Source organism: Laetiporus sulphureus (assembly GCF_001632365.1).
Source record: "Laetiporus sulphureus 93-53 unplaced genomic scaffold LAESUscaffold_21, whole genome shotgun sequence".
Lineage (NCBI taxonomy): Eukaryota > Fungi > Basidiomycota > Agaricomycetes > Polyporales > Laetiporaceae > Laetiporus > Laetiporus sulphureus.
Genome location: NW_024468530.1, coordinates 462,960 through 475,875, shown reverse-complemented (window position 1 = coordinate 475,875; position 12,916 = coordinate 462,960). Strand labels below are relative to the sequence as shown.

Here is a 12,916-nt window from a genome sequence, read left to right as displayed (position 1 = left end):
CGAACAGATATGATGATCACTTACACCCTCCCTGTCCTCGTGGAAATACCGATCGGTTCTGCTTTTCACCACAACCAGACGCCTGTATTTGTCCATGATTAACGGCTGCAATTGCATTGACCACATGTCCCGAGCAATCTCCTTCTGGATAGCCTCCTGGAGTTCGTGCTCTAGGACATTAGTATATTGCGTGGAGGCAACTCTGATGCATTCCTCGAGCAGATCGCGAGCTTTCATGCTCAGCAAGCTCATCTGCCATGAAAGCCACTCCTCCGTTGGAATTTGACCCTGACAAAAGTCCCACCCTGTTGCAGGCGCCCGAAGAAGCGAGATCGTCCCATTCTCGATGAGTCCCAGAAGACCATCCAGCAGGAAGTCCCCTCTATCACGCTCTGTCAGTATCCTCGGCGATGCCGCGTATCGAAATACGCACTTATCAAGCAAGGTTAGAGGATTTTGCCCTTGACAGGTGAACTTCGCGAGCATTGTAACAACGGAGGGTAGAATGTAACATTGCCACAAAGGATGCTCATCGATCTTTCTCATCAAATCGTAACATCCGAATATGTCTTCCAGGACGGCAGATGGAGTGAACATTACGACACCTCCTGTGTAGAATGAGCCTGGTGCTCATAGGAAACCTGCGCACTTACCGAATAGGTAAATCTCACGGATGCCCCACCGTTCTGGTGATATACTCTCGTGCGTCCCATACGTGTAGAATTGAATGTCCGGCCGCTTGGACCGTCGTTCAGCCAGCGCGGGGAACGCGTTAAATGATGCAAGGGCTCCGACATGGATGAAGATCGCACGGACATCCTTCTTGTATCCGACATCTTCAGCTGTGTAAGCCTCCAGAACAGCACGCAGCATTGCTGTTTCCGCGCCAGACTCAGCCATAGTACCATCTCCTGGAGTATGCCAGACGCAGTAAGGACGTTTTGGCCAAGACATGTAATCAATAACACTCCGAGAAAACTTGAGGACATAGAGCGCTCGGTAAAGTTGACGATTGTCGCTGAAAGTGCGACCGACCCCACGTAGCTGTTTGATCAGGCTTGCCTGCGGTGACCCTTCGTTTGAGGGAGCGACCCTTCGTTTGAACCAAGAAGCCTTCTCGTATTGGTGACGCGGCATTTCCCAAGGAACTAGAACTACTATGAGCTGGGTGTTGTCCACATAATCATTTGGAACTTTGAAGAGCATAAACAGCTCTTTGTTTGAAGGGGGAAACATCAACAACAACGCTGCCTTCTGTCCGTCCAAGTCGAGATGAGCGTACGTGAACTGTCATCGCGCACGGGTTCAAGTTGCTGACGTCGCCTGATTAACTAGACCAGCACTTACTATCCGCTTTCGCCTCATGTGCGTGGCGAGTATCGTGATCGAACTCACATCCTCGGGGGTTTGAGGCCCTAGTTTCGCATATTGCTGGATCATGCCGCAGGCCCGCAGAATCATAGAAAGATCCGAGACGACATGAAGTTTTTTCATCGTCAGAGAATCGACGTCATTGAGGCAAAGACTGAAGCGTAGCCCGCTGGGCCGAGGCTCGCTAGCGTCGGATAATTCGACGTTGCATAGACGTTTCGTTCTACTTGAGTCCAGATTGACGTGCAGCTCGCCTGACCATCTCCACTTCTTGGGAATCCTACATGCATATACAACCGCATCAGCAGACCGTCTACAGCACAATACATGAGCACTGACTTTGGGAGAGACGGCAGCTTCTTGAACAACGAAGCATTTTGGGAAGGTCTCCCTAATGCACCTTCTCTGTCAGATTCCCTGCAAGAAATCTCAGGAAGCTGTCTTCTGTAGGGGATGAACGACTTACACCATGGGCGCCGCAAGACTGTAATGTTAACCTCCTTAGCTTTACAACCCATGGACGACAGACGAACCACTTACACATCGGGCATGATATTTGATAAGAACCGATCAACCTCATTCGATGGCCCCGCAGATGGCTGTTCGGGCATATTACGGCGACGTGGTAGCGGTAGAGGCTCGGGTCTTCATGTTAAGTGTGTAAAAAACATCTTCTCAGCAGCAATTCGTGTAAGCACAGCCTACTTACCTTGACTGAGTCTCTTTCACACGAGTTGACTCTGCAGGTGGAGGTTCCACTGAAGGCAAGCGGTCCGAAATGGAGACCGGAGATTGAACGAAATTGGCAGCATCAGTTGTGATTTCCATTGGTGACTCAGTCGACGTCCTGTTCGAGGACTGTCTAGCAGCATCAGGCCTGGTTGGCGACTGCTTCTCCTGAGCAGAAGCAGTCACATTATTGTTTGTATCGGTAGTTTTCTTAGAAAATCTGGGGAATTTGCTTTTAAAAGCTGAAGAACTCGATGACTTCGATACTGCCACAAGGACTGTGGCTGTCTGTGCGACACGTTTTTTGGTCGCGATGCCCATGACAGCGCCGCTTTCTTTGATCTTCATGGACGGTTCTTGGACGTTCAATCGTTCTGGAGGCTTCGACAGGGTGCTGCTCGAAGCCAACGGCTGTTTCTGAGGTGCAGCCTCTGGATTCGGCGGCTGATGCGCCGGAGTGGCGGGAGCCAAATCTTTCAACAGTACAACTGGAGATGATGGTGCCGAGAACAATGAATGGCACCCAGAACTCTTCTCTCCTTCATCGCTTGATGAGGAATCCGGAACTGCGATAGCCTTTCCTTTTCCCTTGTCCTTTCGGGATACCGTCGTGAGCATTGATTGCGGCAGACGAACAAAGCACAATACCTGGCCAGTATTCAGATAATCCGACGATTCCTTTCCAGACGTAAGTGCTGCCTTGCGGATTTTACGTAGAGGTATTCCGGTAGAACTTTCAGACTGTCACTACCTGTTCAGACTGCAAACGGTCATCGGGCGTTGCGGCAGCAGCTCACCTCCTCTTCATTTACAGATACAGCACGCTTCTTTCTGTGTCTTCGAATTTTCAAAGGCGTCACAGCATCAGAGTCGTCAGTTTCATCCTGGGTGTTTATGACATGTCAAGGAGAAGCCAAACAAGGAGAATGTCATTTCTGATACTTCTTGTCTCGCACGACGTTTGCCTAGTTTCACCAACTTTTTCTTCTTAAAAGTTTTCGGCATACGAGGCGTGGAAGATTCAGCCTTGGACGCTCGTTTGCTTTGACCTTGTCTCTTCTGCGAATCATATGAAGAAGTGTTATGAGTCATGTCGAGAAAGGGGAGCCAGACATCCATACCGTTGATGAATTTTGCGCATCGTTATTTTCAGGCTGTCGAGCCTCTTCATTGCTCGTTGACTCACTTTGCAGGACCTCCTTGCCAAAGCTTTCAGCAAAGAATTGCTTTTCTTTCTCTGAAAACACGCAATAGTCGGAATGAGGTTGAGAAAAGACGGGCGGCAGCACATACTGATCCAGGAGGGAGTGGCACGAACAGTATGGCCTATCGCATAGTCTACGTCGTCGACGCCCACGTTTTTCCAGAAGCCGCGCAAGAGACGTTTGCACTCGAGCAGGTTCTCTTCAGGTTCCCACCTGGTATGCTTGCTCAAAACAATATATAGACTGGTCGACAGTCAACCACTCACGTGTTGTTGTCTGAATCATAATTTGCCCACTATGATGGTTACAGCGATCGGACGAGATAACTTGTGCAGCAGCACTGATCCTACTGACCTTGACATAGTAATCCTGAAAACGTTCGTTATCAACCAAGATGGGGCGTCAAACAGATAGATTTACCCAACCATCGTCCTCGTTCACTCGCGCCTGTGTGATGACCTCTGATGCCTCCAAGGGTCTGTAACGTGTTATGCCATGTTAAACGAGGCACACCTACCGACATGGTATTGTTCCTGCTCTTCTGACTCGGACGTCCCTTGCGATTTTCGTTTCTTCGGCATGACGCGCAGATTTCCCGACGCTGTAGAGGATGTGGGAGTGCAGCGTTGAACGAGGATGAACTGGCAGCTAGCCACTCGCAGTCCACGCGTTTCACGCACTCTCGATCACGACGCGTAGCGGTCACCATTTGATGGAGACCTGAGCGCTGCGCCTGCTCGACGCAGCAACTCGTTCCGCGGACTCTAGTCTCAGCACTCTCCATTTCCTGTCCCTCACACTAATGTCCGCGAAATCCAAAACCAAACAGGAAGAGGCACTTCAGTTCCTCGACCAACTCGACTCCTTGACGCCACCTCCCGAGGGCGTCCCAGGATCCGAGCAGGCACCGCCGGAGGGGGAGGCTGAGGTCTATGCATTCATTGATGAGATCACTCAGAAGAGCTCCGAGCCTCCTCGTACCACCATCTCGCATCTAGATCGACCTGTCTCCCGTGCAGGCACGCCGACGCTCAGGAAGAGCACCGAACGAGTCAAAGTGGGAGGTCCCGCGCCATTGCTACCCCCTTCAGCCACTCCGTCTTCTGCTCTTTCGCGGACCGACTCAAACAATTCGCGGCTGTCCGCTTCCTCGTCTCCTAAGCCGGAAGCTTCCCAGAAAGAGGCCCAGAGTACACCAGTAGGCGGCTGGGGCTGGGGAAGTGTTTGGTCAAGCGCCAGCGCCGCTATTCAACAGGCGAAATCTGTAGTAGATGAGCAGGTCAAGCAGCTCCCAAAGAATGAGCAAGCACGGAAGTGGGGTGAGGGTGTCTTGGAGTACGCGCGGGCCGCACAGTTGGACAAACTCGGTATGCAACTCGTACTCAGAATCCAAAGAATTGTTATTCTTATCCTAGAAATCAGGCAATGACTTCAAGAGAGTCGGCCTTTCAACGCTAACAGATATCCTCAACGTCGTTGCTCCTCCAATTTCTGAGCACGAGGTCATCCAAGTCTGGTTGAGTCACGACATGAGAGGTTACGATGGCGTCGAGTCTCTTGTGTACAGGGCTCTATCACGAGTTCGTACACTCTAAAATGCCGGTCTAAAGTCATATTAGTGGTTAACTGAACGCGTTAGATCATGGAACAAGTTGAAGGTGGTGATCTTGTTGTAAACAGAGGAGATGAGTCGCGGCCGAAGGACGTAGCTGAATCTGGGAGAGAGCTGAACGCTGTCGAAGGGCTGGACGCTGCTTTGAAGTTGGCTCAGGTATGCTGATTGTATCGTTGCTGTCTAACTTTCTACAACGCTGACCTTGACCAAGGCCAATCTTGAAGAAATAATTAAGCGCAACTCAAAGACGCCGAGTACTCACACCTCGTCTACACAGAATCCCACGACATACTCTTATGTCTATTTGCGCATACAGCCGTGCATGACAACACTCCCTCTTCCCCAGTCGGCCGAGACGACAGCATCTTCAGGATCATCTACCCCTACCCATAGCACATCGTTGCAGTTCCTTCTCTACCTTTCAGACCCGGCACACAATCTCAACCACTCCACACTGACTCAGGCTGTCCCTGGTAATTGGCTGGAACTCTGGGACGAATATGAGTGGGTCGAGGATCTGGTAGTCGAGGCAATCAGGGTAGGCGTGGAAGTGATTGGACAGGAATACGTTGTATCGAGGATGGGCTGGGATAAGAAGGGTATGGACAAGCCAACGGAGCCGGAACAAGCGGCAGATCAGGCAGAAACTGCTTGATGTGTGCATAGGACATTTATGCTCACACAGGTGTAGATTTTTGTACTTTTACTATGCAGGGTTGCCGCCTTTCATACTGATTCTGATTACATGACGACACTTTGGGTGGATCAACGTGTATCAATTCAAATGATAATACGTTACAGATATGAAATGGAGGTTTTCATCACATTTATGCCAGCTGTGCCAGAGAATGCCTGCGATAGAGCAGATATACAACATTCTACTGTGCAAACGAATGTGCAGCTGTGAATATGTGTAACGTGACAGTCATAAATGTGGGGGAAGGGGTATCGCTGAGTTTATCGCTACAAAAGACGAAGAATCTTGATGAAGTGTGAGCCGGGATGCACACCGTTATACAATTCTCGATGATGGAAATGTAAACAAGAAACAAGGAATATCCTGACGAGACACACCGACGAAGGATCGGTAACAACGGCGCTACTTGGAGGTAGGCAAATGAGGTTGTCTCAACAAGCGAAACCCATTTGTATGTTCTCTCTGGCGTTAGGTACGGTCATCGTTAGAGAATTGCGACAGCTGTGAAGATCGCGGACATACCGAGCAGAGAAGCTGTCTCTCCAGCTTTGCTCGTCGTCCCAGAGATCAACGGTACGCTCATGCATTTGAAGCATCATCTGCTGCGCCGAACCCGAGGAACCGATCGCAGGCTGTAGATCCGTGCTGGCTGATAGCACGTCTGCATCAGGAATCGACCCAACCGAGTCGCGGACGTGGCTAGCAATCGAGACAACATCTTCGTTCTCCTCTGGAATAGATGTAAGCTGCTCTCCAGGGACTCTCAATTGTACCGTCGTGGAACCAGACGTGGAGCCGAGATCCCACTCGACAGCTGTCCAGTAATCAGACTGGATTGACACGTCGGACACCTCCACATGCTCGTGCTGAGAACTGAAGTCCGAGGTATTGCTATGGCCAGAACCAACAGACAATCCAAGTCCTAGGACAGCAGTGACGGCGTCTATGTCCAATTCGCCATCTTTCACTAGGTCTTCGAGTTCCCAACCACTGCCAGTGGATGCAGACGATGACTCAACGACCACAGAATTGCGGAGGGGCGAGGGTCCTACGAGGGGACTTCCGCTCTTGCGCCTCTGCGATACAGCAGTCCGCGATGCGCGCCGCTTTCCCTTGATGATCTCGAGAGGCGTGATGTTTTTTAACGGAGGGGACGTAGGAGTTGGCGATGGCATGTGTTCAGGAGCTACGTTTAGTGGACGTGTGCTGGGAGTATGGGGCGTACTAATACTAGTGGATACCAAACTATAGATGTTTGGTGGTGTTGGAGGCGAACGATGGGTAGGAGAATGCAAGAGCTTCTCGATTGCAGACATTTCATTCACTCGACCGATCGACCGTTCCACAATTGTCGAGCCAATGGAGCCATGATGAGGTTTGGCGATATGAATAGGAGTAGGTCTCGCGAGTGCTGGACCTTCGTAGACCGACACAGTGAGTCGTTCGATACTGTCAATCGTCAAAAGAGACGAAGCGATGGACGGCATCTCCTTACGACGAGGTATATCCAAGGAGATGGTCGTGCTTGCTGGAGACGTAGGCTGAGGTGTCATCGGGGGAGTCTCGAAAGGAGGAGCTAGAGGACAGTAGTATACGCTTAGGAATGCATCAAGACTACAGCAGCAAAACATTACACACTCGGTGATTGGGAACGGTCCCGGGATTTTTCACCGGTTGCAGTGGACCCATTACTAGTGGATGTGGATTTTTCGTGATCGGTGAACGTTTCCGTCCCACTTGTATCATCATACCAAGAGGCCAGGACAGGTTTCATCATCTGCATAAGTGTGGGTGACGGATATTCCGCAGGTCCGGTGATGTTGCGCGGAGGTATCTGTGCAACAGGGCTAGACGAAGGTGGTATTTCACTGGTGCAGGCAGGAGATGACGGGTGGACACTTGCACAACTAGCAATGTCGAAATGTGGCACCGGAGATTGTATCGAGACATTGCGGACGGAAGCTGACCTCGATCGCGATTGGGAACGCCGGCCACCTGCACTATGACGAGGAGTGCCGGTTCCACTGCTGCGCGAACTATCGCGTAGAATCCAGGAGTACAAAACAGAGGAAGGAGGCTTCGATGTGGCAGAGCTTGCAGGGCGAGAAGTCCGGCCAGAACGATCAGCCTTTCGTCTTGATCTTGTTTCCCATTGCGGCGATCCAAGGAATCCTATGATATAACCGGTCTGAGCAAGTTTTATTTCGATCTTGTACTTGTTCCAAAGCCGGAAGTGGATAGGCGTTGAGGAAGCGCCTGCTTGAACAACTCGATCGGCAGCACCGATGGATTGTACCGTACGGAGTCGCACATAGAAGAATTTGCACACTGCAAGCGCCAACAGAGGCAAGACAGATAGAGGATATACAAGGGGGTCAGTTTGTTCGTCAGGTAACAAGCTGATGGGCAGGGCGCGCACAACACGGCAGAGCGTGCAGAAGAAGATCAACTTAAGGAGAATTGCTGGTAGCGCCATGATCCTAGAAATGACTGCCGCAATGGATAGAGCCAGGGATAGCGCTGTCCCTGAATTGAGCTAAAGAGGCTTGGAATGTCGGACAATCACAGAACTCTAGAATTGAAAGCGGGTGTCGCGCAGTCTGTAGGAGAACAGTCGTCTGACACCGTCAGTAATGCAGAGTTTCGACTACGAGGAGGAACGACTCAAGCTGTCCGCCGGGAATATCGTCGAGAACCCCGAACGCAGTGAGACTCGAGGCGGTGTACGAGACAGTCCGACCAATAATTAATGGGCACTTGGAGACGATGAGCGTGACCTGAATAAACGCAAATTGTTCGAGTTGGAACCGATCCTGGGCCACGTGCAATATGGGTGGCCCATCAACGTCTCAACGTCAACCTGTCAAAGTGAGCGCGTGCCGCGCATCCGAGAACGCTCACCGTGAGGATCGACTGAAATACTATATCATATACCGACCCATCACAGGCTAACGGCCTAGAGCATCATTGTATCACGCTTCAAATGAGCTCACCATACACGAGCTCGCTCAAGAACGTCACGCTGAGAACGGAAAGATGCATTCCACGGCAATCGACTCGACGATGGTACTACTTCTTCTGCGGTTCTTCAGGCTTAGGCGGAGGCACGGGCTTGAACTCATCCGGCCTATTCGGCACCGTACCGTCACCGACCTGCTCCCAGGGTGACAATGCATCGAAGTTTCTAAATTGGACCCTGATAAGAACGTGCATAAGATCTAGCATAGCATGAGGAGCCGCACCGGAAGGCTTGGGTCAGCTGTAGAGGTTCATAGACAACGCGCTTCCTCTCTTCGTCATACCGGACTTCCGTATATCCCTGTACGCGAATGTCAACACCCGGAATAAACATGAACGCTTCAACTCACAGTCAAAGGGAAATCCTTCCGCAACGGGTGGCCCTCGAAGCCTGCGAACATAATTAATGGATGAGCTCTATCGATGATAGGTGTCCGTACCATAATCCGTAAGGATACGACGCCTGCAAAACGCCCTTCAGTAAATGTGAAGACACCATTCATCAGCAAGAACTTACAGATCAGGATGGCCTTCGAAGAATACACCGTAGAGATCCCAGACCTCTCTCTCGTACCTGGAGACCGGTCAATTCATTCAGTCAACAAGGTGATAGGCACAATGTACACACCAATCCGCTCCCCTGAATATGGGCACAGCGCTGGGAACAGGATCCGTCTCTCCCGCATACGTCTTGACCCTGATTCTCCCACCATACTTCACGCTCAACAAGTGATAGACGACCTCGAACCGCTTCTCCCTCTCCGGGAAGTCAACGCCACTGATGTCCATGCATGCCTTGAACTGGCACTGCGAGTGATCGCGGAGGAATGTCAAGACGGGTATGACACCAGAGGGACAGATGTAGAGTGTCAATTCATCCTTGAGGACAGAGAATTGCTGGATGTATTTCGGCAGGCATTGCAGCAGATACGAGCCATATGAATGCAGCTTTTCCGAAGCCTCTGCGTATTTCGTGACGGTAGGATTTGGCGATGTCGGCTCCTGGAACGGGGATTCAGACGCTATCACGTTTCCTTAGCCTACCGCTCGAGGAGTACAGGAGAATACCGAGCTAGCTACCTTTCGATGGTCGCGAGCTGTGAATGGAGCGTGTGATATTCAGTCCCACAGCAGCAGCCCTGCGAGGAGCTGCCGTTCTAATAAGGCGACCGGTTCTAGCAGCCAGCCGCAAGGACATCGTTATGCAAGTGTAAGAGTGGGCTCCTGTCCTGGACGCGAGTGTGCCCGAAGCGCCTGCAAGGACGTCGCGTTCGAGCTGGGCGCTTCTCTCTGGCAAACCTCTCCTCATTGCTCGCACTTCCTGCTGTAACTAGTTTCACAATGTCGACAGATATGGTGGTTGAAGAAGCTTCGGGCCCTGCTATCTTCGACTCACTGCCTTACTATGACAATGACATTGAGCAACACCCCATCCTGAAGGAAAAGGTCGAGAAAGAGCTCGCACGCGAAGCGAAACCTCCTCAGACATTGCACCCGCGCGTTCCACCTGCTCCTCAGCTGTTTGCTGTTAGTGTGCATCGTCCTTGCTCGGAATTGACGTGGCATGTTCTGATATAGCGCCACAGAACCATCCGTTGCTCGAGGCTGAGCTTACTCGAATCGAATCTCACCAGCCGCTGGTCCCACTGGACACAACGCGGTATCAATTACCAGGGCCATCTCATCCAGACAATGAGGATGAATGGAAAACTGCTCTCTCGAATGCACACGCACAGCTAGAGCACCAGCGTCTACGGTTCGTAACTAGTCTCAGGTTTGCTGAGCGCAGAACGCAATCCTATCAATGATGTAGGCACCAAAACCTGTCCCTCCTGCAGTCCTACGGCGCCAACTCCTGGAGAATACATAACTATCTGACAGAGGCGGACGCTAAGAACATCGAAAAGGCGCTTGAAGACTTGCGCAATCTCACAACGGAAGTGAATCGGGAACGGAAGAACTTCCAGGTGTGTATAATACGACCGTATGCACGCACTGCCACGACTGAATGTTCTTCGGTAGACTCGCATAGGGAATCAACTTACCTCCTTGGAGACTCGATGGACGGAGCTCATCTCGAGCATCCTACAAATTGAGATGGCGAATGTAGCGTTAGAGGTTGAGATTGCCAGGATCAACAAAGCGGAAGCCGAGCTCGCTGCTGGTAGTTGAGATTGTATCATTGCTCTGATGTAATTGTACCATTGCTTTCTAGGTCTATTTTTGTCCGAAGCGGAATGCCGCTTCAGACGATGAGGTGTCAGACAAGCAGAAAGAAGTAGAAGCGTTCTGAACGCCGAGGGACAACTGCGCAAATAGGAAGGAGGTGCATGAACGATTACAACAATGCCTCCGAAATAACTTATGTGCTATAGGTAAGTCGTGGTGATGGCATAGAATGAATGGCGAGTGTGTCGGGCTCCAGCGAGCCATACTCAGGTGAAACAGTTCGCATATGCGGTAGGAGGCAGAGCGCATGGCCAGGCCCCCGTCTCGATGATCTCTTCCCATGTGTGTTCACATGAACGGAAGAGGTCGAGTGCAGCTCGCGCATGTTCCACCTGTCCATGTGTGATGATTATAGGTGAGTTTGCCTTCAACCTGTTGCATATCGACTCACCGGGAACTCGCCGTGCAGGCCAATGTGGCGTCCCATCAAGCGATTTATCAGAGTCACTAGAGGGAGTGTGACGCTGGGTTTAGACCCCAAACTGCGGCGGAACGGCATGAATAAGGCCACGTCTCGAGTGTCGATAGCCGGGTGAGCGAGACCCAAGACCTGCTCGGTTATGCTGAGAGGGAAGTTGCACGAGACTAGCGACCACACTAACCGATAGGAACTGCCACAGAGAATATCCTATGATAACTTTGTCCTTTATCAGTGCTGCCACCTGGCGCTGCACGTCGATGAAAGTCGGCGCTTCATCGATGTGATCAGCGCCCAATATTTTGAACAAAAAACCGTAGCAAAGTCGATGCACCTAACGCTAGAGTCAGAGGTTGCAAACCGGTCTCTGGTGTTCTATAGTCGCTGACTGGCTGACTGCATGGTGAGTCGTCGAGCTCAGGTTAGAAGGGTCTAGGCTGACATTGACTCTGGCATCGCTCACTCACGTCGGTCGGACAAATGTATCTAGCAGAATGTTGCCGCGATAGTCTACCATGGTCACACGCCTTCCAGAGGAAGCGGGACGTCGTCACCGCCAGGTCTATGGAATATGTGGAGATTGGAGCTCACGCAACCATGGGCAGCCTGGAGACAATTCCATAGTACACGACCTGAGCAGCGACGGCAACATATCTATAAATCGCTCGGTGAGTCAGTGGACAACATAGATCGTCGCGGACACGCACTTCCCAGGTGGGTATAATTTTGCGGGTCGGCTGGGCATCCGAGTGTGTGGATGAACGACCTTACTAGGTCCCGGAACCCCCGGTAGTCCATATGTTGCGGGATCCATGCCATACGCGAGAACAGCCAAAGAGAGAAATTGCGGGTCCTGGATCTCTCCAATGACCGTCGAAGAACTTGACAGGTGCTGGAGTATCATGTCTATCCGAGCAGGCGACCTCAACCTTGAGGCGGGATCCGGAGAGATTGTCTTTGTCGAGGAAAGTCTTGCCGCGAGGCCTCGAGAGCATTTATTACCACGATGGTCCCCAACGGCGCGATGACATGACACCAATTGCACGTAAGCCTTGGTCGGTGAGCGCTGTGCGAGAGATTCCAGAAGCAAAGCCTGTCATGACTGCTGCGACAGAAGTGCCCAGCGGAGGCAGAATTAGACCGTGTCTGGTGGAGCAGTCCCCAATTGTGCTTGTCTTCCGTCGTCTCCAAGCGTCCGTGGCTTCCTTCGTCGATGGGAAAATCTGGGAATGCAACTGGCCGCCAGTCTTCCGTGGTCTCCGATCCATGGTTCGTAGACTCATGAAAATGCGAAACGACGGGTGAAGCACCAGAAGCACTCTCACCGTTTGCAATGATCGCCTCAGGGCGCATTGGGCCCTACAAAAGTCCGTTTTGACGGGCCATCTATTCAACATGACAGCGTCCGCGTCGAGGCCAACGGCACGTGGCAAGGTCTGCCGGTGATCCACTGATGCAAGTGATTCTACTCTAGAGCTGGCAGAACCCGCGCGTCCATTGGTGCATCATTCATTCGGGTGCGTGTGCCACGGCCGAAGTCCCTGGATCAGATCACTTTCGATGCCCCTCGGCAGTGAGTCCTTTAGGGAGCAATACGGATGTCACCACGTTGACCGGACGTCACGAATTATTCG

At 51.6% G+C, this 12,916-nt stretch overlaps 6 protein-coding genes across 6 annotated transcripts; 2 read left to right on the top strand and 4 right to left on the bottom strand.

Annotated features, from left to right (window-relative positions):
- Positions 1 to 24: 24 nt before the first annotated feature.
- On the bottom strand, positions 25 to 3,886 carry LAESUDRAFT_726201 (uncharacterized protein; the record flags this gene model as incomplete). Its single annotated transcript, XM_040908983.1, has 17 exons — positions 25 to 382; positions 434 to 608; positions 654 to 1,287; positions 1,348 to 1,651; positions 1,711 to 1,788; positions 1,838 to 1,855; positions 1,912 to 2,016; positions 2,081 to 2,694; positions 2,749 to 2,841; positions 2,898 to 2,984; positions 3,043 to 3,159; positions 3,222 to 3,337; positions 3,394 to 3,518; positions 3,572 to 3,600; positions 3,660 to 3,674; positions 3,726 to 3,766; positions 3,823 to 3,886. Coding segments are annotated over 17 exons (2,973 nt in total), but the record flags the coding sequence as incomplete, so codon positions are not given.
- A 100-nt stretch (positions 3,887 to 3,986) lies between these two features.
- Positions 3,987 to 5,745, top strand: LAESUDRAFT_726200 (uncharacterized protein). Its single transcript, XM_040908982.1, has 4 exons — positions 3,987 to 4,672; positions 4,728 to 4,885; positions 4,945 to 5,076; positions 5,132 to 5,745. Exons 1-4 carry the CDS (start codon positions 4,108 to 4,110, stop codon positions 5,573 to 5,575), a joined length of 1,299 nt encoding a protein of 432 aa, XP_040764110.1. The 5' UTR covers positions 3,987 to 4,107; the 3' UTR covers positions 5,576 to 5,745.
- A 303-nt stretch (positions 5,746 to 6,048) lies between these two features.
- On the bottom strand, positions 6,049 to 8,138 carry LAESUDRAFT_812947 (uncharacterized protein; the record flags this gene model as incomplete). Its single annotated transcript, XM_040914447.1, has 3 exons — positions 7,256 to 8,138; positions 6,140 to 7,193; positions 6,049 to 6,079 (listed from the first exon to the last, which is right to left on the bottom strand). Exons 1-3 carry the CDS (start codon positions 8,091 to 8,093, stop codon positions 6,049 to 6,051), a joined length of 1,923 nt encoding a protein of 640 aa, XP_040764109.1. The 5' UTR covers positions 8,094 to 8,138.
- A 341-nt stretch (positions 8,139 to 8,479) lies between these two features.
- LAESUDRAFT_812946 (F420H2 dehydrogenase) lies at positions 8,480 to 9,864 on the bottom strand. The gene is made up of 7 exons (XM_040914446.1): positions 9,716 to 9,864; positions 9,264 to 9,657; positions 9,153 to 9,209; positions 9,076 to 9,098; positions 8,986 to 9,026; positions 8,860 to 8,936; positions 8,480 to 8,801 (listed from the first exon to the last, which is right to left on the bottom strand). Exons 1-7 carry the CDS (start codon positions 9,831 to 9,833, stop codon positions 8,687 to 8,689), a joined length of 825 nt encoding a protein of 274 aa, XP_040764108.1. The 5' UTR covers positions 9,834 to 9,864; the 3' UTR covers positions 8,480 to 8,686.
- Positions 9,865 to 9,927: 63 nt separating this feature from the next.
- On the top strand, positions 9,928 to 11,088 carry LAESUDRAFT_679986 (breast carcinoma amplified sequence 2). The gene is made up of 4 exons (XM_040905717.1): positions 9,928 to 10,162; positions 10,222 to 10,391; positions 10,449 to 10,602; positions 10,658 to 11,088. Exons 1-4 carry the CDS (start codon positions 9,977 to 9,979, stop codon positions 10,805 to 10,807), a joined length of 660 nt encoding a protein of 219 aa, XP_040764107.1. The 5' UTR covers positions 9,928 to 9,976; the 3' UTR covers positions 10,808 to 11,088.
- On the bottom strand, positions 11,071 to 11,799 carry LAESUDRAFT_737079 (uncharacterized protein; the record flags this gene model as incomplete). The annotated part of the gene is made up of 5 exons (XM_040910756.1): positions 11,071 to 11,196; positions 11,256 to 11,414; positions 11,467 to 11,555; positions 11,617 to 11,678; positions 11,750 to 11,799. The coding sequence occupies 5 exons, from the start codon at positions 11,797 to 11,799 to the stop codon at positions 11,071 to 11,073; spliced, it is 486 nt and encodes a 161-aa protein (XP_040764106.1).
- Positions 11,800 to 12,916: the final 1,117 nt, after the last annotated feature.

Coding starts and splice junctions, on each gene's coding strand:
- LAESUDRAFT_812946 (XM_040914446.1), bottom strand. CDS start 9,833: ATGTCCTTGCGGCTGGCTGCTAGAACCGGTCGCCTTATTAGAACGGCA. Junction 9,658..9,715: donor CAGCTCGCGACCATCGAAAG/GTAGCTAGCTCG, acceptor GAAACGTGATAG/CGTCTGAATCCCCGTTCCAG. Junction 9,099..9,152: donor TTCGAAGGCCATCCTGATCT/GTAAGTTCTTGC, acceptor GGCGTTTTGCAG/GCGTCGTATCCTTACGGATT.
- LAESUDRAFT_679986 (XM_040905717.1), top strand. CDS start 9,977: ATGTCGACAGATATGGTGGTTGAAGAAGCTTCGGGCCCTGCTATCTTC. Junction 10,163..10,221: donor CTGCTCCTCAGCTGTTTGCT/GTTAGTGTGCAT, acceptor ATAGCGCCACAG/AACCATCCGTTGCTCGAGGC. Junction 10,603..10,657: donor GGGAACGGAAGAACTTCCAG/GTGTGTATAATA, acceptor GTTCTTCGGTAG/ACTCGCATAGGGAATCAACT.
- LAESUDRAFT_726200 (XM_040908982.1), top strand. CDS start 4,108: ATGTCCGCGAAATCCAAAACCAAACAGGAAGAGGCACTTCAGTTCCTC. Junction 4,673..4,727: donor CGCACAGTTGGACAAACTCG/GTATGCAACTCG, acceptor CCTAGAAATCAG/GCAATGACTTCAAGAGAGTC. Junction 4,886..4,944: donor TGTACAGGGCTCTATCACGA/GTTCGTACACTC, acceptor TGAACGCGTTAG/ATCATGGAACAAGTTGAAGG.